The following is a 27,526-nucleotide window of genomic DNA, read 5'->3' as shown; positions in this document are numbered from 1 at the left end:
GTTTTTCCTTAAATTTGAAGAGTTGTTTTTTAATGTAGTTTTGGATTTGGGGAATAGAAATATGGTAGTTTTTTACCTCGGTTAGCCTGCAAACAACCCTTCTAGGACTCTCTAGAAATTATTTTTAGGAAATTTGAAAGCATTGCTCATAGAGCCTTGAAATAGCAAATGAACTTTCCTTAGACACACAGCACTTACAAGCTGTATTTAGGTAACGATGAAAATACTTTTAAAAATGTGTGTAAAGAAAGGAAGAAGGTTTGAATCGTACTGCTCTTCTTGGAGATTGCTTTGCAGAGAATCCTCCCCTGCTTCTCTCCTGCTGTTTCTGGCAGCTTCGGAAGGTACGTTTGTCAGGTTCTAGAAGGAGAGGGGGCCTTGGCTGTGGAGGGGAAGGTTTTCTCTGGCTTGTGGAGGGCTTAACACTTCAGGGCTAACTCCGCGAGCACCTGGCCGAACCTAAACAACGAGCTGTCTGTTAAGCCAGTGAACCCTCCTCTCCTTTATAAGGTAGAGTGGCAGCGGGGACGGTATAATAATACCACACGGGAAGGGCAATGTGTTCTCTCTTAGGAACAGGGGTTAGAATCACAGCATGAAAAGCAGCTCAGCACCACAGAGCTGTCACAGATTGTTACAGGACAGATTGAGACCGAGGGACGTAACTTACCAGGCTTTTGCATGCTTGAGAGAACCCCGTCCAGAGCACCGGCTCCCCAGCATCTTTGGGGTCATGCAGACTTTGGACACGGCTGGAATGTAGCTGACCACATCAGACCCGGGGACAGCCGGATCCCTGTTTTAGGGTCACACACTGTTGGCTCGCGTGCCCTTTGTACCTTGTGTCAGTCTTTGACTCTCCTGTTCTTGTTTTATGGCTTCTTAAGGCCTTGACCTCATGTGTTTTGGTGGACACAGGTGCTGCCTTGACATTCTCCTGTGCCCCTCAACCTTTTTTTCCTTTTTTAGCTGCACCGTGTGGCATGTGGGATCTTAGTTCCCCAACCGGGGATCCGAACCCACGTCCCCTGCAATGGAAATGTGGAATCCTAACCACTGGACCTCCAGGGAAGTCCCCCTACCCTTTTATTTGTAGCCATAACTACCCAGGTCGCATTGCTGCATGACCTGCTCGGCCTGATGGCTTGTCTGACAAATGCCACCATATAAGTATGTATACATTCCTGGCTGTAGCAAAACACATTACACACTGACCAGTGTTCAGACCCGCTGGGAAGGGCTTGTGACAGGCTGGTGTGACAACACACTGGCTGAAAACACAGGTGGACCCATCTTTGAAATTTGGGGGTACTGTTTTATTTAAATACTGATTTTAAAGCCTTGAACAATTAGAATCTTGACTGGTCTGGTAGCTCATCTTCGTTCCACGAGCGATTATGTAATACACTATCACAAGAGCTGGCTCTCTTTGGAAGGAAAATGTCATAAAACAGTCAGTAGAGTAGTATTAAAAAGACCATTTCCCGTCATGATTTAGTTCTGTAAGTTAGAAAACAAAACACTAGAAACATTTCTTTTGTAATGATGCTTTCTCCCATGATCTTATAAATTAATGCTAATGGTAGAAAATTGGAAAAAGAGAGGAAAAAGAAACAGCTCTTAATCCCACAGTTAACCTTTTTGTACTGATTTTCCAGCTTTATCTGTGAATTTTGTTGATATTATCGAGTTCATAGTGTATATGCAGGTTTGTATCTTGGTTTTCACTTAACGGAATGACAGCATTGGAAGATGTGCCACCCGTGCATTTTGTGGGTTTGTGTCATGATTTGCAGCCTCTCACCTGAGCCCTGCATTGGCATCTACCTCCTGTGCGTGCCCCTGACGTGCCGCCTCACCCCCCAGGCTGCCTGGGGACCCCGACACAGTGGCGTCATGTCAGCGTCGGCATTGAAGAACATTTCTGAGCCCTAGCTCAGGCTTGTCTGTGAATGGGTGAGACCCTCGTGTTTTGGACTAGGATCTTGGGACCGGAGAGGTGTTCTGTGCCACTGCCTGCATCTCAGCTTTCCCTGACACTTAGGGTTAGATTGTGCCAACCTGTTAAGACAACGACTTGCTCACCGTCATCCAGTTAGAGAGAAAGACCCAGCCTATGGCTGCGTTGGGTCTTCGTTGCTACGGGCGGGCTTTCTCTAGTTGCGGTGAACGGGGGCCACTCTTTGTCGCGGTGCGCGGGCTTCTCAGCGTGGTGGCTTCTCTTGTTGCGGAGCACGGGCTCTAGGCATGTGGGCTTCAGTAGTTGTGGCACGCGGGCTCAGTAGTTGTGGTGCATGGCCTTAGTTGCTCCATGGCATGTGGGATCTTCCCGGACCAGGGCTTGAACCCGTGTCCCCTGCATTGGCAGGTGGATTCTTAACCACTGCGCCACCAGGGCAGCCTCTGCTAAAGGCTTTGAATGCATGGGCACCTCCTCCCTGAGTTTGCCTTTTGCTGGATTTAGATTATTGACAAGTCAGGGCGATGGGTGAAATAAATAACGTTAACAACCAGTCAGTAAAGATTAGTTATGAAGTCCGTTTTGGGTCCAGAAAGATCGTTGGGTGCGATGGTCGGTCTGCTGTGGGAGCTTGCGGAGGCCCTGTTGTTGCACGTTTGAAGCCGTCCTACTTTCTGTGCGGATGTGCAGAGACTGCCAGGAAGTCTCCCTAGTTGGGCAGTGTATTCGTTTCCTAGAGCTGTTGTAACAAAGACCCGCAAACCGAGTTGCTTAAAAGAACAACAGTTCTGGGGTCTAAAAGTCCAAGATCAAGAGGTTAGCAGGCCAGGCTCCCTGACCCTTCTAGGGGAATCCTTTCTTGCCTCTTCCTCACTTCTGGTGGTGGCTGGGAATCTTTGGACTCCCTTGCAGCTGCGTCGCTCCATTCACTGCCTTCATCGTCATAAGGCCTTCTCCCTCTGTGTCTGTCTTCACGTGGCCATCTTCTCACAGGGTCACCAGTCAGAGTAGGTTAGGGGCACCTACCCTATACCAGTATAAGCTCATTTTAACTAATAATTACACCTGCAATGACCCTATTTTAATAAGGTCACACCCTAAAGTACTTCAGCATCTTTTTTGGGGGGATACACAAAACATGTGTGGTCCAGGTACTCTGTACATGTTTCAACATCCATACAGACCTTACTGGACAGGACACTAAGGCCCACAGCTAACATGGGACAGAGTCAGGATTTGAACCCAGGACTTTGTGAGTCTGGAACAACATACGACTTCCCTGATTTAGACTGACTGTTGGTTCTTTGGGGTATCCAGTGGAATGGAGTCCATACGTCTTCTGGGCCTTCTCAGGGCATTGGAGACATTACGCAGCTCTAAGTACTAAGCACTAAGATCTAAGTACTAAGCTCTAAGTACTAAGGTACCACTTTCCTGCCCTCCTTGCCTTTCTGAATGAAATAGGTACCACCCATTTAATAGAAGGAAACGTGGAAACAAGACGTTCGTTTGATTTGTTGAGGTGGTAGGATTGAGTGGGTGGTAGGATTGTGTTTATTTTTATTTTTTAGATTTTTTTAAAAGTTCTTTTTTTTTTTTTGCGGTACGCGGGCCTCTCGCTGTCGTGGCCTCTCCCATTGAGGAGCACAGGCTCTGGACGCACAGGCTCAGCGGCCATGGCTCACGGGCCTAGCTGCTCCACGGCATGTGGGATCTTCCTGGACTGGGGCACAAACCCGCGTCCCCTGCGTTGGCAGGTGGACTGTCAACTACTGCGCCACCAGGGAAGCCCTAAAAGTTCTTTTTGAAAAAAATTATTTATTTATTTATTTGTGGCTGGGTCTTCACTGCTGTGCGTGGGCTTTCTCTAGTTGCAGAGAGCAGGGGCTACTCTTTGTTGCAGTGCGTGGACTTCTCATTGCGGTGGCTTCTCTTGTTGCGGAGCACGGGCTCTAGGTGTGCAGGCTTCGGTAGTTGTGGCACATGGGCTCAGTAGTTGTGGCTCACGGCCTCTAGAGCGCGGGCTCAGTAGTTGTGGCTCACGGCCTCTAGAGCGCAGGCTCAGGAGTTGTGGCGCACGGGCTTAGTAGCTCCGCGGCATGTGGGATCTTCCCGGACCAGGGCTTGAACCCCTGGATTGGCAGGCGGATTCTTAACCACTGCGCCACCAGGCAAGCCCGGATTGTGTTTATTTTTATTTCCATTTCCATTCTCATTACTTTAACAATTTAAACTTGTCTTGAATGTATAAAGAGAGATTTTTAGAGCTTGGCTAACCCACACCCGGCTGAAAGTTGCTTGTCTCTTGGGGTCCTCGTATGTCATCAGCCTTACGTGACATGGGCTTGACCCGGTTTCTGCTGGGTAGTGGCCTCTGCAGCATAAAAGTGCTCAGAACGGAAGGGCCCCCGGCCGTGAGATGGCCTGCCTCCATGGTTACTGCTGGGCGTGCATCTGCAGAGTAAATGTCAGAGCGTTTTGCCAGCAAGTGCCCTGCACTGGCTTGTTGTCGGGACCCAGAGCCTTGAAGGCTGCGGTGACTTCGGCAATGGCAGACTTTGAACAGGCAGATTTCAGGATCAGAATTCCCAGTGGAAAACTCCTTGGAATAAAGAGACATCCGTGAGTCTGAGGACGTCAGTTGCTCCTGCTAAGTCTCCCCCATTCTGACTTATTAAATTTTAGTTTGATTTTTTTCTGATTACTGGCTCCAAGTTTGCTTTTCCCACAGGGTCTCTGCCCATGCCTGTGGGCAGATGTGCATCTTGGGTCCAGAAAGAAAGATTTTCTAAAGACAGGCGAGGGAACCCCTGTTCCCATGATGTATGATGGCCTTAGAGCGGGGGCCAAGCCGCTGTCTTAACCCTCTCTCCCTTTCCTCCTGTTTCTGCCACAGAACCACTTATGACCCACACATGGCTGAGCCTGGTCCACGGCTTTCTCAGGACCTGAAGACGCTGGCTACAGACCAGGTCTGCAACAGTGTCACCCTAGGGGAAGGCCGACCATGGGTGATGGGGGTAAATCCATTTCTTTATTTCCTTGGGGAAGGAGTATATTCTCCTTACCCCCCTGCTCTCTCCTCCTGTGTTCTGCTTTCCTGAATTAATGGTTCATTAATCTGAATCTGTAGGACCCTAGAGAATGGAAGGCTTGGCATTTCTGAGTACACATTGAGGGCAGGCAAAACAAAAAACAGAAAACGAGAAAACCTACTTAATCCCTGCGATAAATTTAGTTACCAAAACGCTTATCTTCTGCTTTAGCCCAAGATAAGATTAGTGGAGTTCTGTAACAGAGCCTGCGAGTCACTGAAAGGGGGTGACAGATGGCCGGCTTTGAGTAATCAGATTTCAAGATCAGAATCCACAGAGAACAAAACTCCAGCTACTTGTGGCATATGGAGACAGTGTCCCCCAAGTGAGCTTAAAGAACCGTGTTCTCTGATTTGATTTTATTCAAAGGACTCATTCAGCAGATGTTTCTTAAGGGCACGAGAGGAGCCAGGTGCGCCAGGTGTTGGGAGCTGACGCAGGGTGTCTGCCCCGCCCCCTTATATCCCCTTAAACATGCACTTAGAGTAAGAGGGCTCCTAGGGGTTGTAACCATCCAACACTTAGTTGTAGCGAATCAGCTATAATTTGATGCCTGAAAAGACTCTGTTATGGTCAAGGACACAGGTGTCAAAATGAAAGTCAGAAGTAAGTATGGGCTTGATTGCGAAGGTCACAAGGGGTTGTGGAAGACAGTTGTTGCAAACACCGATGTGCTAAGCTTGACCTCTCTTGGTCCACACGCCTGCACCCTTCACTTCCCAGCTGAATGGAACCTGCTGTGGCCTCACGGGCTGCAGTTTACAAACACGGACAACGCTGGCATGTAGTAGGCGGTCAATAAAAGTGTGTTTTAAAAATGGTGCACGAGCTGCTGTATCGGTAAGCCTGATGAAACAGGCGGACTCATCCCTTTTAAAGACTTGTTTGCTGTTTTACAGGCTCCCCTGGGGCAGCTGGGTGGGAGTGGGGGTTGGGTGGGAGTTGGGGGCTGTGTTTCCAACGTGAGGCGCTGGAATCCACCGGGTACTGTCTTTTACTTTGAACTTGAGCCGATGGAACTGTCTTGCTCCACTGACCTTTTGGACCCTCCTCTTGATTTCCATTTTGCAAAGGAGGCACTGTTGCTTTATCTTATTTATTTCTCTGTGCTCCTTGCCTGCAGCTAAGCTCCCTTTCCTGCCTTTAATTATGTACAGGGCCATTAAGCAAAAGTGAGGTTTGTGAGGTGCAGGTCATCTCGTGGTTGTAGCAGCCCCAGGTGCTGGCAGGCTGTACTTACGATTAGATTTGGCTGGTAAAACTGGTTTGTGCAGCACCTAGAAGTCTTGTTGAGCAAGTTGACCTGCCTTTCTGCAACCGTCTCCCAGCATGAAAGGAAACTTCTTTGCGTTTCAGGTTCAGTCGTTGTTTTTTTTAACTTCCAAGCCACGATATCCCCAGTGTGGGAACTTGATCGTCTAAATCTGTGCCTAGTTAGAAACGACTCCATGAGGACATATACCAAGGGCTATTGTCAGGTGGCAAGATGTGAGATAAGTTTAATTTTCTCCATTGTGCTTTTATGTATTTCCCCAAATTTCTACAGCAAAAATGTGTTCATTTCTTAACCAAGAAAATCAAAACCAAAAAACAGACTGCGTTAGGAGGACAAATTGAGACTGGGTCTTATTTTTTTAGGGAAGACTTTTGGAAAAGCTGTTCTTTATAAACTTTGTGTGATTTGGGGGATACAGGTGATATCTGTTGGGCTTATTAACCATGTGACATCAAAAATGATAAATTATTCCATCTCAAATGGGAAGTCTCCTCCCTGGCGTTCCAGTGGTTAGGACTCTGTGCTTCCACTGAAGGGGATGTGGGTTCGATCCGTGGTCAGGGAACTAAGATCCCGCCCACATGCCTAGAGGTGTGGCCAAAAAAAAAAAAAAGTCTCCTTTCACAACCTGTAGGTACCACATGCATCAGGCCATTAAAATACTTGACCCAAGACAGTTTCTCACAGAATTGAGAGATCAGACATGTTTTGCCAAAGGACTTTGGTTGTTTTGAAGTAGCAGAAACTGGCAAGGGAATACAGCCTCTTCTGCTGTATTTGATTGCAACACGGTCAGTATGATGTAATTTTGCGACTTGTTTTTGTAGGCTTCATGGGTTAGGGATGGTCTAGTCTTCAGGGGTTAGGAGATCTTCATAGGTTACGGAATATAAGGAAGGAAAGTCCAGGATTAAAATGGGTGACCGTGCCTTAAAAAAGAAGGAGATCCAACCGTTTGCGACAACATGGATAAACCTTGAGGACATTATGCTAAGTGAAACAAGCCAGTTACAGAAGGACTCATACCACATAATACCACATATGTGATGAATCTAAAATCATTAAACTCAGAGAAGCAGAGAGTGGAGTGGTGGTTGCCGGGGGCTGGGGGGAGGGGAAAATGGGGAGGTGTTAGTCAAGGGGCACAAAGTTTTGGTTATCCAAGGTGAATACGTCCTAGAGGTCTACTGCACAGCATGTAACGGCCATAGTTAACAATACTGTATACTTAAACATTTGTTAAGAGGGTAGATCTTAAATGTTCTTATCACATTATAGATATACATATTACTAAAAGGCCGAGAGGAAACTTTTAGAGGTGATGGACAATGTTTATGGCATAGATTATGGTGATGGTTTCATGGGTGTATACTTATCTCCAAAACCCTTAAGTTGTATATGTTAATCATGTAGGGCTTTTTGTATGTTAAAAAAAAGAGTGTGACAGTGAGGTTTCTGGATAGAGCCAAGCAGAATGGCAAGGGTGGATTAGCACAGGGGTGGACCCATCAGGCGGGTGAGTGGGCATTTCTGGAGCAGTCAGGCCACATTTCACAGAGTTTCATTTCATAGTCTGTATCCAGGGAAGAGCTCTGGGTGCCCCTGGATTGTGCTGGGCTTGGCAGTGGAGGTGGACCAAGTACCCATCCCTGTCTGCCCCAGATGCTCTGGCGGCTGGTGTTTCAGATCTTAAAGCCAAGCCCTTTGTTGAGTCTTGGTTTTCCTTCTTTCGTGGTATCCCTTGCCCTTTCATTTCATTTCCTTGAATCATCTCTGATTGAGAATTGAGTGCTAATTGCTATACATAAGCATCACACCGGAAGACCAGGTAAATGGACGACCAAATGGATAGACATTCTGGGCAATTTTCAGAAGAGCGTTTCGTCATACCTACAGGAACACGTGTCTGTAAGGCAGGGCAGCCCCTGTTTTGGAACTGGCTGTCACGATGGCGTTTCAGTGCAGGATTCTTGCTGTCACATATTTTGAGTATTTCGTCACCCTGCTTGGAGGTTCACGATGGCAGGATCCGTACGTTAAGTGTGAGCCAAAGCAGACGGCTTGGTCCCCATCCAAGGGTTATTTATGGAGCTTCTAGAAGAACGTGCCAGGGTTCAGCAGCGTGGACATTTATGTTCAGATGCATTTATGATTAGTCAGTTGGGGGATGGGGTTAGGAAAAGTTTTTGTACTTACTTAGGAGCCCAACTGCAGAAATTTCTGACCATTAGAATTTTCACAGTTTAAAGAAAATTGTGGTAAAAAACACATAACATAAAATCGACCGCCTTAACTGTTCTTAAGTGTACAGTTCAGTGGTGTTAAGTACATTCACATTGTTATGCAACCATCACCACTGCCCATCTCTAGAGCTCTTTGCATCTTAGAAAACTGAAACTCTGTACCCAATAAAGAATTTTCACAGTTTTGGACTGAAGACAAAAAAAAAAAAATCTCTCCTTTAATTCCAGCGTGAACAGGACAGCCAGTCTGGCAGTGCGAGTCCCCCTGGCTGATCAGAGCTAGCAGCTGTACGCTCTGTCTGCTGTCTCTTGGTTTCCTGAGAAACCAGGGGTCATTGTGTGGCTGTCCTTGTTCCCATGTATCTGGGACACAGTGAGCAGGTGAGGGCTGGGTGGCTGCCTCTCCTGTTCTCGAGAACGGGGCTGGAATCCTTCTCTCTCCCTTTTTCTTTTTTTTGTTATTTTTAATTTATTTTTTGGCCACGTAATGTGGCATGTGGGATCTTAGTTCCCCCACCAGGGATCGAACCCAGGCTCCCTGCAGTGCAAGTGAGGAGTCCTAACCCCTGGACCGCCAGGGACGTCCCTGGAATCCCTCTCTTGCGAGGCCCTTGGAGCCCTCGTCTCTGGACCGTCACTTGCTCGTGGGCCCGTGTTGTGGACTCGGCATGCTCGTCCTGCCGCCGTGATGGGCACGTGGCTGCCCGTGTTACCCTCTGCGTGACTGGTTACCCTGTGACTTTGCCCACCAAGCTGCTGCGTTCTCTGAAAATAGCACAGGCAGCTCCTGGTTTGGTGGAGATGTGTGGGACTCATAAGGGAATCCCACGAAAAGATATATCGAATTCTATCAAATTCTTTGTGAAAAGGAACTCGCAATTTAGTAATTCGGGTTATGAATTTTATGTATTTTGAATAGGGGAATTGTCAACATTCTCATGTTGAGAATGCAAATACCCTAACCTTTATCTTCTCTCTTTGATAGTCAGTAGAAAGGACTTTATGTGATCCTTTTTGGTTATTTGTTACTTTTCACAACTAAAAGTTTCGCATTTATTCTCGTCCTTTATTTGCTTTTCCCCCTAAGCCTCCAAAACAGAGACAATAGCCGAACCACACAGCCCTGACATGAAGACAGAGATGTAGCCCAAACTGGTTTCCCCGTTGGGGTTTATGATGCTGAGCTGGTGCCTGTGAATGCACTGTCACACTGATGCGTGTGAGCTGTGATGAGAAGGCCTTTACTGGAGAAGCAGAAGTTTTTGTCATGAGGCTGCTTAGGTATACTGTTTCCAAGCCCAAGGCCATTAGGAGGACCTGCTTTCTTTAATGCAGGAGGGAAAAAAAAGACTTCAGGCTTTCTGGTTTACTGACTTCCATTAAAATGCTTTTCGTGGGGGATGGGTGTTGCTGGTTTTCAAAATGGGTTTCATTACACTCTGGTGCTATTACTAAGACTGGACAGCTGTCACTGCTGCCCGTGGTGAGTTTCCAGGCCCAGCATAGAGGTTATAAGAGCCAGGAGGCAGTGGTGTTAGCGCAAGTTTGTGTATCCAACGCACGGAGAGGCCAAACATACCAAAATGTCAGAGTTTGGAGCAGAGAAAGGTTTATTGCAGGGCCGTGCAAGGAGATGGGTGGCTCACGCCCTGAAAAGCCCGGACCTCCCTGAAGGGTTTCTGCCAAGCATTTTTAAAAGCCAGGTGAGGGAGGGGTGTCACAGGGTGTGTGATCAGCTTGTGCACAATTCTCCCGGCTGATGTTGGGTAAGTGGGTGGAGTGACAGGGGTTCACATGATCAGTCTTTAGGCTCCAGGAGGCCTGGGGCTGTGTGCTCAGGGTCATCAAGTAGTTAACATCTCCCATTTGGTGGGGAGGTGGGTTTCACATCTGCAAAACAGCTTAGGAAATGTGCATCAGATGCTGTTATCTAGGTACTTCAGAGAGGAGCTGAAGCAGAGGATATGGGGGCGGGGGGCCTGTCCCAGGAAGGCCCCATAGGGTCCCGCTCGGTTACAGTGGGAAGGCTTCTTCTAGCATCCTCGCTTGTTCCCAGGTCAGCAGCTGTCATTTCATCTTAAATTTGGTTCCATCCACATGCATGAAATGCAGCCAGGATGAAAGAATGACAGCTTTCTCTCTTAGGAGCAAATTATTCCTAGGTCCCTCTTCGGGCCCTAATTATAAAACATGTCACTCGACAGCTATCTCAGCCTGAGTTGTTATTCTAATCGGTTAAAAATAGGAGTGTTGCGCTCCCGGGGCACCAGGAGGGTTTCCCTGGAGCGCCAGACAAGCCATATGGAGCTACCTCGGCAGGGAAACCAGAAAACTCCACGCCCGCTGCCCTGCCTTTGGGGGGCTGTTTCTGGAGGAACGGGGACAGCTCTGCGTTCAGTGTGAATGCAGGTAGAGGTGCAGCTTTGTGGGTGACGGTGCATTTCTGTGAGGATTTTGTGACGATTCATGAGAAAACAGACACAGTACTGTACAACTTCCCTGTGTATATTTTTTTAATGAGCCTGCGCCTGGCTAATAGGTATTGCGTAAAAGACGTCCATGTGAGTTCTCTTCAGCTTCTTTATAAAAGGGCGGAATAAACAGGGCTGTGTACCCTGCCGTTAGGAGCCGCGCCTAAACACTGCCCCGTATATTTGCTCTGTTTATGGGTATGTGTTTTTGTCTTTGACCCATTTGAAATTTGCAGACATTTTACTCTATTTTCTAATAACTTTGAAGGATTTCTTTGCCATGTTAACCTCTTTATTGCACCTGTGCAACAACAGGAGTTGAAGGATAATTTTCTCTTCCGGAGTTTTCACTTCTCACTTTGGTGTTCCTGCTGAGAACTCTCGCTGCCCTTCCTCCCAGTTTGCATCTTCTCTGCGGTCCTGGCCTCTCCTCTCCTTATTTCTTTTGTCTCTGTGCTGCTTTTGGTTCCGCCCTGAGTGCTCTGGCTTACCCCTCCCCTCCCCCATTCAGTGCCCCTGCCCCCTCCTGGGGTTCCTGCAGGAGAGTTTGCATTTGCACAGACAGGGGGGTCACCCCCCCACCCCACACACTTGTCTGCAGGTGGGCACTGACTGGGCTGACTCTCCTTGTCCTTTTCTTTTTAATAAGCTTTATTTTTAGAACAGTTTTAGGTTTAGAGAAAAATTGGGAAGATAGTAGAGAGAGTTCTCATCTACCCTCACCCAGTGTGTCCTATTATGGACATGTTAGTGTGTTAGTAAGGAAAAACATGTACTACCCTTGCAATTAACCAACTGATACTGATCAGTTACCGTGATAGGCATAATAATGACTGAAACCTGGGACTATGTTAGGTTACACGGCAAAGGTGGTTAAGAGCACAGGTGGAATTACGGTTGCTCATCAGTGGACCTTAAACCAGGGAGATTATCCAGGTGGGTGCAATGGAATCACAAGGGTTGTTAAAGCTGGAAGAGGGACTCTTAAGAGAGAACCAGAGAGATGGCAGCGTGGGGAACTCATCCTGGTGTTTCTGGCTTTAGATGAGAGCAGAGGCCATGAGCCACGTAAAGGGAGTGGTTTCTTCAAGCTGGACGAGGCAGGCAAATGGACTCTCACCCAGAGCCTCCAGGAAGGCATGTGTTGACACCTTGATTAACGCTCAGTGAGATCCGTATCAGACTTCTGATCTACAGAACTGTGAGATAATACGTTTGTTTTATGTTAAGCTACTATGTGGTAACTTGTCACAGCAGCAGTAGAACACTAATATGATTATTAACCAAAGTCCATCTTTTGTTCAGATTTCCTTGGTCTTTTTCTGCTCCAGAATCCCATTCAGGATACGATGTTAACCTTTAGTTGTCATTTGGGCTGTGACAGTTTCTTAGACTTTCCTTGTTTTGAAATGACCATGACAGTTTTGAGGAGTACTGGCCAGGTATTTTGTAGAATGTTCCTTAATTGGAATTTGAAGTTTTCCTCATGATTAGAGTGGGGTTAAGGGTGTTTGGGAGGAAGAACAGGGATAAAATGCTACTCTTATTGCATCATATCAAGAGTGCATGCTGTTAGCGTGATTTATGACATGTTGACCTTGATCACCTGGCCAAGGTAGTGCTTGTCAGGTTTCTCCACTGAAAAGTTATACTCCCTCCACTTCCCATACTGTGGGACTTTTTTGTTTTTTTTTTTTTTGGAGCACTTTCTTATGTTTCGGCCACTACAAGATGCTCCAGGATCATCTTGTATATTTCCTGCTCCAGTCCTGGAATCAACCATTTTTCCAAAGAGCACTAATCCCCTTTTTCTGGAGGTTGGTATTAGAAACCAAGATCTGGGTGCTGGGTGTGCTCATGGCATCTGGGCCCTCTCAGCTGACAGAGAAAGGAATTATGTATATTACCCTTGTATATATACACATCAGTAAGTGTCTCTATATGTAGCCATTTGTATCTATAGTAAACTAAACATCAGTTTATACCTGTGCCTTTGACTCTGATTCATTACTGTACAGATTATTCTTCCCTATCTGTAAACTCCCACTCCAGTTAGGAGCCTGGCTTACACCTTCCATCATCCTTTTTCTTATTTGCTCATTTCTAGTATACCAGACTCCATGGAGTACAGAACTTACGTATGTTCCTTTGGCCTTACTTCCTAAAGACTGTTCATTTCCAAAGTTACTTAAATCAACACCGTTTCCCTTTACTGCCTTCGCTCCCTTGTTTCATACATTTGTAATACAGTTAGATTTTTTTTGGTCATATTCTGCATTCACTCGGGAATCCCCGGACCTCCTAAATGATTTTTTTTTTCCAAAATTTGCAGACATTAAGTTTCACTCTTTATGCTGGAAACATCTGTGGATTTTGACAAAGCCATAGTGTCACGTATACACAATTACAGTATCATACAGAGCAGTCTCATCACCCTAAAATTCCCCTATGTTTGCCTAATTCAGCTTCTTCTTGGCAATCGCTGATTTTTCTACCCTTGCTGTAGTTTTCCCTTTTCATTTTGCCAGAATGGTTGGAATCATACAGAATGCAGTCTTTTCAGGAGGGCTTCTTTCACTTAGCAGTATGCATTTAAGTTCTCTCTCTCTTCCATTTTCATGGCTTGATAGTTTGCTTCTTTTTATCACTGAATAATACTCCATTGAATAATGTACCACAGTTTGATTATCCATTCACCTGTTGAAGGACAGCTTGGTTGCCTCCAGCTTGGGGCAGTTATGAATACAGCTTCTATAAATATTTGTATGCAGGTTTTTGTGTGGACATGAATTTTCAAAACAGTCGGATGAATACTTAAGAGTGTGATTTCTGGATGGTGTAAGACTATATGATTAGCTCAGCAAGAACTACCAAACTGTCTTCCACAGTGGCTGTACCATCAGCATTCCCATCAGCAATGAATGAGCTCCTGTTGCTGGCATCCTTGTCAGCACTTGGTATGTGATTCATTTTGGGTTAATATTTGAAAGGTGGAAGGTCGATGTCTTAGGTTAATTAATTTTTTCCATATGGATGTCCAATTATTCCAGAACCATTTGTTGAAAAGACTATCCTTCACTGAATACCTTTGCTCCTTTGTCAAAGATCAGTTGACTGTATTTGTAGGATATGTTTCTGAGATATGATCTGATTCTTTTCCATTAACCTGTGTATCCTATTGCCAATACCACATTGTCTTGATTATTGTAGCTTTGTAGTTAAGTCTTGAAATTGTATAGCATGAGTCCTCCAACTTTCTTCTTCTTCAGTATTGTTATTGGCTCTTCTAGGTCTTTGCCTTTTCAAGTAAACTTTATAATCGATTTGTCAATATCTACAAAATAGCTTGCCAGGATTTTTATTGTATTGCACTGAATCTGTAGATCAGGTTGGGATGAATTGACATCTTAACAGTATTGAATCTTTCAATCCATGAACGTGGACTATCTCTCCATGTGTTTAGGTCTTCTTTGAATTCTTGCATCGAGTTTTGTAGTTTTCTGCATATAGATCCTGTGCATATTTTGTTAGATTTCTACCTAATAAAAACACCTTTTGCTGTTGTCAGTGGTATTTACATTTTTAAAATTCCAGTTGTTCATTGCTGGTATTTAGGAAAGCACTTGTCATATTAACCTTCTGTCCTGCAGCCTTTCTATATTTGCTTATTCTGTAAGTTTTTGTTTGTTTGTCTGTTTATTGATTCTTTGGGATTTTTCTATAAAAACAAGCATGTCATCTGTGAGCAAAGATAGTTTCATTTCTTCCTTCCCTATCTGTATACCTTTTATTTACTCTTCTTGTCTTATTACAGTAGCTACAACTTTTAGTATGATGTTGAGTAGGAGTAGTGAGAGGAGACATCCTTGCCTCGTTCCTCATCTTTGCAGGAAAGCATCCAGTTTCTCACCATTATGGTGTTAGTTGTAGGTGTTTTGTAGATACTCCTTATCACACGAAAGAGGTTCTTGATTCCTAGTTTGCCCAAAGATGGTTGGTTTGATTTTAACCGTGAATGGATGTTGGATTTTTGTCAAATCTTTTTCTGCATCGATTGATATGATCATATGATTTTTCTTCTTTAGTTGGTTGACGTGGTGTATTACACTGATTGATTTGCAAATGTTGAACCAACCTTGTATACCTGGATTAAGTCCCACTTGTTTATGGCACCTAATTCTCTTCATACATTGTTGGATTTGATTTGCTAATTTTTTTTGAGGATTTTTGCATGGGAGATTCTGGTCTGTAGTTTTCCTTTATTGTAAAATCTTTATCTGGTTTTGGTATTAGGATAATGCTGGCCTCAGAGAATGAGGCGGGGAGTGTTCCCTCTGCTTTTGTTTTTTTGAAAGAGATTGTGAAGGATTATTATCATGTCTTCCTTAACATTTAGTAGATTCACCAGTGAAACCATCTGGACCTGGTATTTACTTTTATTGGGCAGGTTTTAAATTATTGATTCAATTTCTTTAATAAATATAGGCCTATTCAAATGATTTAGTTCTCTTTGTGTGAGTTTTGATAACTTGTGTCTTTCAAGGAATTGGTACATTTCATGTAAGTTGTCAGATTTGTGAGTATAGAGCTGTTCATGGTATTCCTTTAGTATCCTTTTAATATCAAAGGGACCAGTGGTGACAACCTCTTTCATTTCTGATATTGGTAATTTGTATTGATATCTTCCCTCCTTTTTCCTTCCTTAGACCAGCTAGAGGCTTATCACTTTTATTGATCTTTTCAAAGAATCAGATTTTGGCTTTATTGATTTTTTGCTGCTTGTTTTTTTATTTTGAATTTTGTTGTTTTTTTTGCTCAATTTTTATTATTTTCTTCTGCTTTCTTTAGGATCATGTTGCTCTTCTTTCTGTAGTTTCCTAAAGGAGGAGCTTAGATGATTGATTTTCAGTTTTTTCCTCATTTCTAATTTATGCATTTACTGCTATAAATTTCTCTCTAAGCACTGCTTTTGCTACATTGTACATTTTTTTCTAAGTTGTGTTTTCATTTTTATTTAGTTCAAATATTTGAAAGCGTAAGACCTCTTCTTTGACCCATGTGTTATTTGCAAGTGTGTTTAATCTCCATATATTCGGGGATTTTCCAGCTATCTTTCTGTTACTGATTTCTAGTTTAATTCCACTGTAATTTGAGAATGCACTTTATGTGATTTTATATTCTGTTTAAATTTGTCAAGGTATGTTTTATGGCCCAGACTATGTTCTACCTTGGTGAATATTCCATGCAAGCTTGAAGAACGTGTATTCTATTGTGGTTGAATGGAATGTTCTATCCATGTCATTTAGATCCAGTTGCTGGATCCTTACTGAGTTTCTACCTGCTTGATCTATCAGTTACTGCAAGGTGGGTATTGAAATCCCCAACTATAGTAGTATATTAATCTATTTCTCCTTACAGTTCTATCAGTTTTTGCTACATGTATTTTGATGCTCTGTTAGATGCACACAAGGATTGCTACGTCTTCTTGCACAGTTTACCCCTTTATCATTATGTAATGCCCCCCTTTATTTTTCTTGTTCTGAAGTCTACTCTGTCCGAAAATTAATATAGCTACTCCATCTTTCTTTTCATTAATGTTAGCATATCTTTCTCCATTTCTTTTTTTTTTGCGGTATGCGGGCCTCTCACTGTTGCTGCCCCTCTCCCGTTGCGGAGCACAGGCTCCGGACGCGCAGGCTCAGCGGCCATGGCTCACGGGCCCAGCCGCTCCACGGCATGTGGGATCTTCCTGGACCGGGGCACGAACCCGTGTCCCCTGCGTCGGCAGGCTGACTCTCAACCACTGTGCCACCAGGGAAGCCCTCCATTTCTTTACTGTGTCTCCCCCTCCTCTCCCAATCCCTTTTCCTTTAATCTGACTCTTAATAAAGTGGGTTTCTTGGGGACAGCATACAACTGAGATTTAAAAGAAATTTTTTTTAATCCACTCTGAAATCTCAGTCTTTTCATAGTGTGTTCAGACCATTCACATTGAAAGTGATCATAATATACAGTTGACCCTTGAACAGTGCAGGGGTTAGGGGTCCCGACCCTCTATGCAGTCAGAAATCTGTGTATAACTTATAGCTAGCGCTCCAAATACCATGATTCCTCCAGGTCTGTGGTTCCTCCATATCCGTGGATTCGACCAACCAGGGATTCAACAACCGTGGCTCATGTAGCACTGTAGTATGTACTATTGAAAAATATTCATGTGTTATGTGGACCTGTGCAGTTCACATCTGTGTTGTTCAAGGGTGAACTGTAGTTGGATTAATACCCACCATATTTGTTTTCATTACATTAAAAAAAGTCTCTGCCTTGTTTGGTTTCAATGGAATATTTTATGATTCCATTTTCTCTCCTCTTAGGATATCAGTTATACTTCTTTAAAAAAATTTTGTAGGAGTTGCCCTAGAGTTTGCAATATACATTTCAAACTAATCTAAGTCTGCCTTCAAATAACACTGTCTTATAACTGTGTTTTCAAGTCTTCCCTCTGATCCTTTGACATTGCTGCTATTCACTTCTTCCATGTGCTGTGATCACCCAGTGCATTTTCACTATTATTACTTTAACAGTTATCTTTTAGATCAATTACAAATAAGAAAAAGAAAATATTTTAGTTTGCTTTTTTTTCTTCTCCAGCACACCACTTGCTTTCTTTATGAAGGCCTTAGTTCTGACATATCATTTTTATTTCTCTCTGAAGAACTTCTTTTAACATTTATTACCGGTTTGGTCTACTGGAAATGTATTCTTTCAGTTTTTGTTTGCTTAAAAAATTCTTTATTTCTCCTTTACTTTTGATGAATAGTTTCACTGGGTATAGAATTCTAGGCTGGTGTTTTTTTCTTTCAATGCTTTAAATATTTCATTCCACACTCTTGCTTGTATGGTTTTTAACAAGAAGTCTGCTGTAATTCTTCGTTCCTCTACGGGTAAGCTGTTTTTTTCCATTCTGATTTTCCCTTTGTCTTTGGTTTCTGCAATTTGAATATGGTATGCCTACGCGTGTATTTTTTGGTATTTAACCTGTTAGATGTTGTCTGAGCTTCCTGTATTTGTAATTATCTTGGTGTCTGTAATTAGTTCTAGGAAATTCTCAGCCATTATAACTTCAAACAATTTTCTCTTTCTTCTTCTGGTATTCCGTTTATGTATATCTTAAACCTTTTAAAGTTGCTCCACAGTTCTGGGATGCTCTTTTTTGTCTTTTCATCTTTTTTTCCTCTTTGTATTTCAGTTTGGGAGATTTCTATTTACTTGTCTTCAAGCTCATCTTGGCTGTGTCCAGTCTACTGATGAGCCCACCAAACACAGTCTTCATTCTTTTAGTGTGTTTTTGCTTTCTAGCATTTCTTTTTGACTAGTTCTTAGGGTCTCCATTTCTCTGCTACATTAGGTATCTGTTCTTGCATATTGTCTGCCTTTGCATTGGAGCCCTTAACCTATTAATCACAGTTATTTTAAATTCCTTGTGTGATAATTCCAAGATCTGTGCCATGTATGATGCCCATTCTGATGCTTGCTAGCTCTTCAGATCATGTTTTTTCTTGCCTTTCAGTATTCTTTGTTGAAAGCCAGACATGATGTGTCGGGTAGTAAGAACTGAAGAGTGGTTCTTTATTGTGAATTGTATGTTATTCTTACTATGACTTGGGCTGTGTTTAAGGTTTGCTGTAGGTGCCTATAGCTACAGCAGTAGGTGCCTCAGGTTTCAGGTTCCTCAGGTGTCCTGGTTTTGACCTCTTTTGTCTTTGGGCTCCTCCCCAGATGGGGTCTTGCTGTTCTTTCAGATGTCATCTGCTGTCACACTAGAGCCTGTTGATATTGTGGTAATGTACAATTTTACCACCTGAAGTCTTCAAGGGGCACGAGCTCGCTGTATCCCCCTTTGGCTGGCAAAGCAATAAAGCTATTCTTTTCTACTTCACCCAAAACTCTGTCTCTGAGATTCGATTCAGCACCAGTGCACAGAGGCCAGGTTTTTGGCATCAGTACTAAGTAAAGTAGGTCAGAAAGAGAAAGACAAATACCATATGATGTCACTTACATGTGGAATCTGAATAAACATATCTATGTAACAGAAGCAAACTCATAGACATAGAGAACAGACTTGTGGTTGCCAAGGGGGAGGGTGGGACGGGGAGGACTGGCAGATGCAAACTAGTATATATAGGCTGGATAAACAACAGGGTCCTACTGTAAGCACAGGGAACTATACTCAGTATCCTGTGATAAACCATCATGGAAAAGAATATGAAAAAGAATATATTTTATATATATATATATATATATATATATAAACCGAATCACTTTGCTGTACAGCAGAAATTAACACAACATAATAAATCAACTATACTTCAGTAAAATTAAAAAAAAAAAAAAAAGACTGCTTCTGCTCTGAGTTACTGGCCAGCCTGCCCACTTCCGTCTTTGGTTGCTCAGGGTTTTACCAAACGGAGCTCTGAGTTCTGGTGGGAGTGCCAGGTGTACATGTGTGGGGTGGGTGAGGGTCTTTAGTCCTTTTCTAGTCTCCGTCAGCCTCCTTATTACACCCCCTTTTTTGATAGGCAAACGTGTTTCATCAGTCTTACACAAATGCAACCTTAACTCCACACTCTGCTCCCTTCCCCCCACCCGGTGTGTTTTATCAGAGCTCCCCTAAGCTGCTGCTTACATTCTTCATTAAAGCAGAGAGCTTTCAGGCCTCTCAGTTTTCTGTAAGTCAGCAGCCAACCAGTAAGGAGGCAAAAATTGTGGGCAGCCTAAGGAATAATTGCTCTAAAAACCCACACACCCTTTCTCCCCTCTTCCCCTAAAGCCATTAAGTGGGACAGATCGCGGTGAGTGTAGGGGTGGGGTGCGTGGGCAGTCAGAGCCTGGATAGGATGAGGGGGGCATCTGCCAGGAAGGGGACAGTGGTAGCAACCAGTTTGTGTCGTATCCAGTTTTTCTCAAGGGTTGTGTCATTCTTTAAGGGTTGTGCCCTGCCCCCTTCCCTCCTGCCTCAAACCCGTTGGATAAAGTAGGAAAAGGTGAACCCAGACTGATAGGGCTAAAAGAATAAGTTGAAAAGTTAATGAGGAACAGAGTTTCAAAGTAATTCTCCACGGAGTGCTTGTTAATGACAAAGAGAAAGGAGACACCGCACAGACGGAAGCTTGGCAGACACCCTTCATCCACTGGTCAAAGGAGTGTTACCAGTAATGGGACAAAACAAAATCTCCTGGCACCTGATAGGATGGGGTAAAAGGGATACAACACCACTTCTGTGACTCATTGCAAAATAACCTGAATCTAATTATGCTCTAATTATGATGAAGCATCAGACAAAACCAAACTATGGGACATTCTGCAGAAACTTGTGGCCCTTCCTCAGGGCCTGTTACGTAAGAATTAGAGGGTCTTAATCCTCTCAACCGTCTTGAGTTCTAGGCAGTAGAAGATGGGGCAGGAGCAGGTGTTGTCATTTTTTCCCTCTGCTGTTGATTCATGGTGCTTTTCATGACAACAGGATGGTAAACTTTTGTGTTGTGTGCTTCATGGTGTGTGAAGGACTTCGATATGTTTTCTTTTGTTTTTGTTTTTTTTTTTTGCGGTACGCCGGCCTCTCACTGTTGTGGCCTCTCCCGTTGCGGAGCACAGGCTCCGGATGCGCAGGCCCAGTGGCCATGGCTCACGGGCCCAGCCGCTCCGCGGCATGTGGGATCTTCCCGGACCGGGGCATGAACCCGTGTCCCCTGCATCGGCAGGCAGACTCTCAACCACTGCGCCACCAGGGAAGCCCTCTTTTTTTTTTTTTTTTAATATTAATTTTATTTATTTATTTGGCTGTGCCAGGTCTTTGTTGTAGCAGGCAGGCTCCTTAGTTGCGGCATGCAGACTCTTAGTTGCAGCATGCATGAGGGATCTAGTTCCCTGACCAGGGATGGAACCTGGGCCCCCTGCACTGGGAACGTGGAGTCTTAGCCACTGCACCACCTGGGAAGTCCCTCAGTATGTTTTCTTATTTGCTTCTCACAGTTCCTTGCTGGATTATTCTTCCACCTTTGCGATGATGATATAATAATAATAATAATAATAATAATAATAATAATAATAGGCAACATTTAGGTAATACTTCTCATGGCCAGGTGATAGTCTGAGCCCTCTGAATGCTGCATACATTAACTGGTTTAATTCTCACAGTTACCTTGTGAGGAAGATACACTGTGGTTAGTCCATTTTACAAATGGGGAAACTGGGGCACAGAGAAGTTAAACACCTTGCCCAAGGTCACACAGCTGGAAGGTAGTGGAGCCACAATTCAAGTCAGGCCGTCAGCCTCTGGATCCCTAGCCTTTATTTACTGCATGCTGTGGCCTCCTGTACCGTGCCACTGGGGGAACCAAAGACTCAGCTCGCTTGGGTGGCTTGTCGGGGGCCCCTTGTTCACTCACTCATTGATTCTGCAAATCTGCGCTGAGTGGCCGCAAATGCCGGCCTCTGTTCCAGATGCTCTGAAACGGGACAAGGCAGCTAGATCTCCGGGCTTCGCGAGCTGGACACCAGGCCTGCTGCCCGGGGTCGAGCCTAGAGGCAGGGCACGTGCGCGGGGAGCGGGTGGCTGCACGTGGGCTGCTGGCCTGTCTGTTCCTGTGCTCACATGTGTGTTGTCCTCTTGTCTCTTGAAGGTCGCCTGGTGGGGGCCCTGGACGCGGTGCTGGATTCCAACGCCCGGGTCGCTCCGTTTCGAATTCTCCTCCAGGTCCCCGGCTCCCAGGTGTATTCTCCCATAGCATGTGGTGAGTTACTGAGTGGATCGGACGTTTACTGGGCCGTGGCCACGGGTGAGTTTTGTTCCAGGTGGAGTGTTCCCCACCTTGAGGTCTGGGCATGAGTATCTGCATGGTCGTGACGCTAGAAGGTAACTCCTTCTAGAACCTCATCTGCTGCCATGAGCTCTTTGTTCTTCCTTTCTTTTTTTGTTTTTCTTTTCCAACCATTGGAAGCATGTAGAGGCTCTAAGCTTGGGCATCCAGGCTTTCGAGTGGCGTGTTGGTCCAGGGGGCTGTGAATCCAGCTGTTTTCTTCATCTTGTGTCTGACATAACACACGAGTCTGGGGCGTGTGCATATACCGTAACAGGGCAGGGGAGGCGTCTGGGGCTGGGTCTGTCTTATGCCAGCCTTCACCCTTGTTCCACGTGTGCACTGAATCACTGGACTGCTGAGCCCTACGGGAATTTAGAAATCACCTTCGCATCCTCTCCAGCTGAGCTTCAGTTCCTCCTGCATGCACTGTCCAATACTCCGCCTCGTCACTCCAGCTCCTCTGGGGCTGGGAATCGTTGCACCCTGAGAAGCCACTTCTATTAAAAAACGAAACCGGGGCTTCTCTGGTGGCGCAGTGGTTGAGAGTCCGCCTGCCGATGCAGGGGACACGGGTTCGTGCCCCGGTCCGGGAGGATCCCACATGCCGCGGAGCAAGTAAGCCCGTGCACCACAACGACTGAGCCTGAGCGCTAGAGCCCGTGAGCCACAGCTACTGAGCCTGCATGACACAACTACTGAAGCCTGTACGCCTAGAGTCTGTCCTCTGCAACAAGAGAAGCCACTGCAGTGAGAAGCCCGCGTGCCGCAGTTAGAGATAGCCTGCGCGCAGCAAAGAAGACCCGATGCAGCCAAAAATAAATAAATAAAATAATGTATATTAAAAAAAAACCCCAGATGTGTCTTTTTAATTACACAAGTACTAAATGTTCATCCTTCAGAAATTAGAAAATAGGTAAGAAAGGAGGAGAAAGAAATCACCTATAACCTTTTATCTGGTGCTAATCAGTCTTGTGTCTGCGTGTGTGCCTCTCCACAGAGGTTTCTAGTTGTGTTTTTTTCCTCTTAACATTTTACTAATTACCATAAACTTTCATTGTCACCTCACATTCTTGAACAACATTGGATGAATTTTTTTTTTTTCCTGGAAAAAATACAGGAAAGTTTAAAGAAGAAAATTGTCATCCATATCCACCATTACTAACAGCTGTTCACATCTTGGCATGTTTTTCCAGTCTGTTTTTTTTTTTTGAACAAATCATTCTCTATTTGCATTAAGTGATGAAATGATGCACGCTCAATATAATCAGTTAATACTGGAAAGTACAGATAAGAAAATATATCTTGCCCCACATCCTAGGCACCCAAGGGGACCTCCAGTGACACTGGGGTCACATCATCCAGACAACTTTTTTTTTTTCTTTGTATTTTTTTGGCCACACTGCGTGGCTTGGGGATATTAGTTCCCTGACCAGGGATTACACCTGGGACCACGGCAGTGAAAGCGTTGAGTCCTAACCACTGGACCGCCGGAGAATTCCCAACACAACTTTCTAATGCATTTAGACGAGTCCGGGGATAGTTATGAAGAAGGATAGACGTGCTTTATAAAAATGCAGCTTGTCTGACAGTGCTAGTTTATGATAAAAATATTGTTTTTAGTGGATTTCAATAAAAGGAAAGATGCTGAAGTGAAACGAAAGAACTGTTAAACTTCAAATAAACCCCGAGCACTTACTTTCTAAAAGGTTCATTTAAGGTCAAGGGGAGAGATGTTTAAAAGCATGACAAGGTCAGAATTGTGGCTTTTGAAGACAGTGTTTCCGTTCTGGCAATGTTCATTGACTCCCCTCCTGAAGGACAGGGATGTCAGCGTTCTCATCCCTCCCCTGCTTCCCCAGGCTCTCATTTTTTATTTTTTCTAACATCTTTATTGGAGTATAATTGCTTTACAATGGTGTGTTAGTTTCTGCTTTATAACAAAATGAATCAGCTATATGTATACTTATATCCCCATATCCCCTCCCTCTTGTATCTCCCTCCCACCCTCCCTATCTCTCCCCTCTAGGTGGTCACAAAGCACCGAGCTGATCTCCCTGTGCTATGCCGCTGCTTCCCACTAGCTACCTATTCTACATTTGGTGGTGTATGTATGTCCATTAGGCTCTCATTTTTAAAAGTCTTACTATTCATTGTACGTGGTAATTTCCATTCTCTTCTGTAACCACACTTTCCACCATTATTTGGCTCAGTTCTCTATGTAAATTGATTTAGTGCTTCCATCAGGTACAGCTTTCCCAGCACAGAGTCTTTTATTTTGGTTCCTGTCTTAATCGGCTATATGCCTGTTTTCTTCTCCTGATAACATCTCACATTTGCAAGTGTTTGTGCCTTGCTTTTGAACTCGAATGACACCTTGGCTGGGTCTGATGGGCTCTGGCCAGACTGTGGAGCTTGGTGGCCATCACTTCGGGGTCTTTCAGTATTTAAGTGGCAAAGGGAGAAATCTCAGGCTGGTCTGATTCCTGCCTCCGCCCTTGTGGGTGATGTGCTTTTTGTGGGGATAACTGTTTTTTATCACTGAAGTTCAGTAGCATTAGTCCCTTTAGGAACTTGGTTATAACCTGTTACTCCCTTGAGCATATACCATGTTACATTTTTCTGCAACTCCACGTGCTCCTCCAGGACACAGATTGATTTCTCTTTTTTTTATTTTTGGCTGTGTTGGGTCTTCATTGCTGTGCGTGGGCTTTCTCTGATTGCGGCGAGCGGGGGCTTCTCTTCTTTGCGGTGCGTGGGCTTCTCATTGCGGTGGCTTCTCTTGTTGCGGAGCATGGGCTCTAGGCACGCGGGCTTCAGTAGTTGTGGCACGTGGGCTCTGTAGTGGCTCACGGGCTCTAGAGCCTAGGCTCAGTAGTTGTGGCGCACGGGCTTAGTTGCTCCGCGGCATGTGGGATCTTCTCAGACCAGAGCTCGAACCCGTGTCCTCTGCATTGGCAGGCGGATTCTTAACCACTGCGCCACCAGGGAAGCCCCAGATTGATTTCTTTAATCATTTAAGGAAACGTTCTTTTTGTTTGTTTTTTATTTGTTTTTTTTTTTTGTTTTGTTTTGTTTTTTGCGGTACATGGGCCTCTCACTGTCGTGGCCTCTCTTACTGCGGAGCACAGGCTCCAGACGCGCAGGCTCAGTAGTTGTGGCTCATGGGCCCAGTTGCTCTGCAGCATGTGGGATCCTCCCAGACCAGGGCTCGAACCCGTGTCCCCTGCGTTAGCAGGCAGATTCTCAACCACTGCTCCCCAGGGAAGCCCAATATGGTGTTTTTTTAAATTAAGGCATGTACATTGTTTGTTATTTATTTTTTCATCTCTTCATGTTTTCTATTACTTAAATAGGTCTTCTTTTAAAATTAATTATCTATTTTATACATATTAGTGTATATATATATGTCAATTGACATATATATATGTCAATCCCATCTCCCAATTCATCCCCCACTTCCCCCGCTTGTAGAGAACATGTAGATGTTCTCTACATCTGTGTCTCTATTTCTGCCTTGCAAACAGTTTAATCTGTACCATTTTTCTAGATTCCACATGTATGCATTAACACACGATATTTGTTTTTCTATTTCTGACTTACTTCACTCTGTATGACAGTCTCTAGGTCCATCCATGTCTCTGCAAATAACCCAGTTTCGTTCCTTTTTATGGCTGAGTAATAATTGTGTATATGTACCACATCTTCTTTGTCCATTCATCTGTTGATGGGCATCTAGGTTGCTTCCATGACCTGGCTATTGTAAATAGTGCTGCAATGAACATTGGGGTGCATGTATCTTTTTGAATTATGGTTTTCTCAGGGTATATGCCTAGTAGTGGGATTGCTGGGTCATATGGTAATTCTGTTTTTAGTTTTTTAAGGAACCTCCATACTGTTCTCCATAGTGGCTGTATCACTTAACGTTCCCACCAACAGTGCAAGAGGGTTCCCTTTTCTCCACACCCTCTCCAGCATTTGTTGTTTGTAGATTTTCTGAAGATGCCCATTCTGACTGGTGTGAGGTGATACCTCACCGTAGTTTTGATTTGCATTTCTCTAATAATTAGCGATGTTGAGCAGCTTTTCATGTGCTTCGTGGCCACCTGTATGTTTTCTTTGGAGAAATGTCTATTTAGGTTTTCTGCTCACTTTTTGATTGGGTTGTTTGTTTTTTTTAATATTGAGCTGCATGAGCTGTTTATATATTTTGGAGATTAATCCTTTGTCTGCTAATTCATTTGCAAATATTTTCTCCCATTCTGAGGGTTGTCATTTCATCTTGTTTATAGTTTCGTTTGCTGTGCAAATGCTTTTAAGTTTCATTAGGTCCCATTTGTTTATTTTTGTTTCTATTTCCATTACTCTAGGAGGTGAGTCAAAAAAGGTCTTGCTGTGATTTATGTCAAAGAGTGTTCTCCCTATATTTTCCTCTAAGAGTTTTATAGTATCTCGTCTTACATTTAGGTCTTTAATCCACTTTTTTTTTTGGTAATAAACTTATTTACTTATTTTGGCTGCGCTGGGTCTTTGCTGCTGCGCGCGGGCTTTCTCTAGTTACGGCGAGCGGAGGCCACTCTTCGTTGCGTTGCACAGGCTTCTCACTGCGGTGGCTTCTCTTGTTGTGGAGCACGGGCTCTAGGCCTGTGGGCTTCAGCAGTTGTGACACACAGGCTCAGTAGCTGTGGCTCGTGGGCTCTAGAGCACAGACTCAGTAGTTGTGGTGCATGGGCTTAGTTACTCCGTGGCATGTGGGATCTTCCCGGACCAGGGCTCAAACCCATGTCCCCTGCATTGGCAGGCAGATTCTTAACCACTGCGCCACCCGGGAAGTCCCTAGGTCTCTAATCCATTTTGAGTTTATTTTTGTGTATGGTGTTAGGGAGTGTTCTAATTTCATTCTTTTACATGTAGCTGTCCTGTTTTCCCAGCACCACTTATTGAAGAGACTGTCTTTTCTCCATTTTATATCCTTGCCTCCTTTGTGATAGATTAGTTGACCATAGGTGCATGGGTTTATCTCTGGGCTTTCTGTCCTGTTCCACTGATCTATATTTCTGTTGTAGTATTATTTCTGTAGTATTATTTCTATTATATTTCTGTTGTAGGCTTTGTAGTATAGTCTGAAGTCAGGGAGTCTGATTCCTCCAGCTCCCTTTCTTTCCCTCAAGATTGCTTTGGCTATTTGGGGTCTTTTGTGTCTCTATACAAATTTTAAGATTTTTTTTGTTCTAGTTCTGTAAAAAATGCCATTGGTAATTTGATAGGGATTGCACTGAATCTGTAGATTGCTTTGGGTAGTAGAGTCATTTTCACAGTACTGATTTTTCTAATCCAAGAACATGGTATATCTCTCCATCTGTTCATGTCATCGTTGAGTTCTTTTATCAGTGTCTTATAGTTTTCTGAGTACAGGTCTTTTACCTCCTTAGGTAGGTTTATTCCTAGGTATTTTATTCTTTTTGTTGTAGTGGGGAATGGGATTGTTTCCTTAATTTCTCTTTCAGATTTTTCATTGTTCGTGTATAGCAATGCAAGAGATTTCTGTGCATTAATTTTGTATCCTGCAACTTTACCAAATTCATTGATTACCTCTAGTAGTTTTCTGGTGACATCTTTAGGATT

The 27,526-nt window shown here is 44.2% G+C and overlaps 1 protein-coding gene across 2 annotated transcripts in view; it reads left to right on the top strand.

The window, feature by feature from the left end:
* Positions 1-27,526, top strand: part of TBC1D8 (TBC1 domain family member 8) — a 122,237-nt gene that overhangs the window by 18,886 nt on the left and 75,825 nt on the right. For both annotated transcript variants that reach the window (XM_082672028.1, XM_082672027.1), the window contains exon 2: positions 21,725-21,835. In XM_082672028.1, coding sequence (XP_082528154.1) covers positions 21,725-21,835 — 111 coding nt within the window. The remainder of the gene's footprint in view (positions 1-21,724; positions 21,836-27,526) is intronic.

This window comes from Grampus griseus, assembly GCF_964374135.1.
Source record: "Grampus griseus genome assembly, chromosome: 15".
Classification (NCBI taxonomy): domain Eukaryota; kingdom Metazoa; phylum Chordata; class Mammalia; order Artiodactyla; family Delphinidae; genus Grampus; species Grampus griseus.
This window is presented reverse-complemented; position numbering and strand designations above follow the sequence as displayed.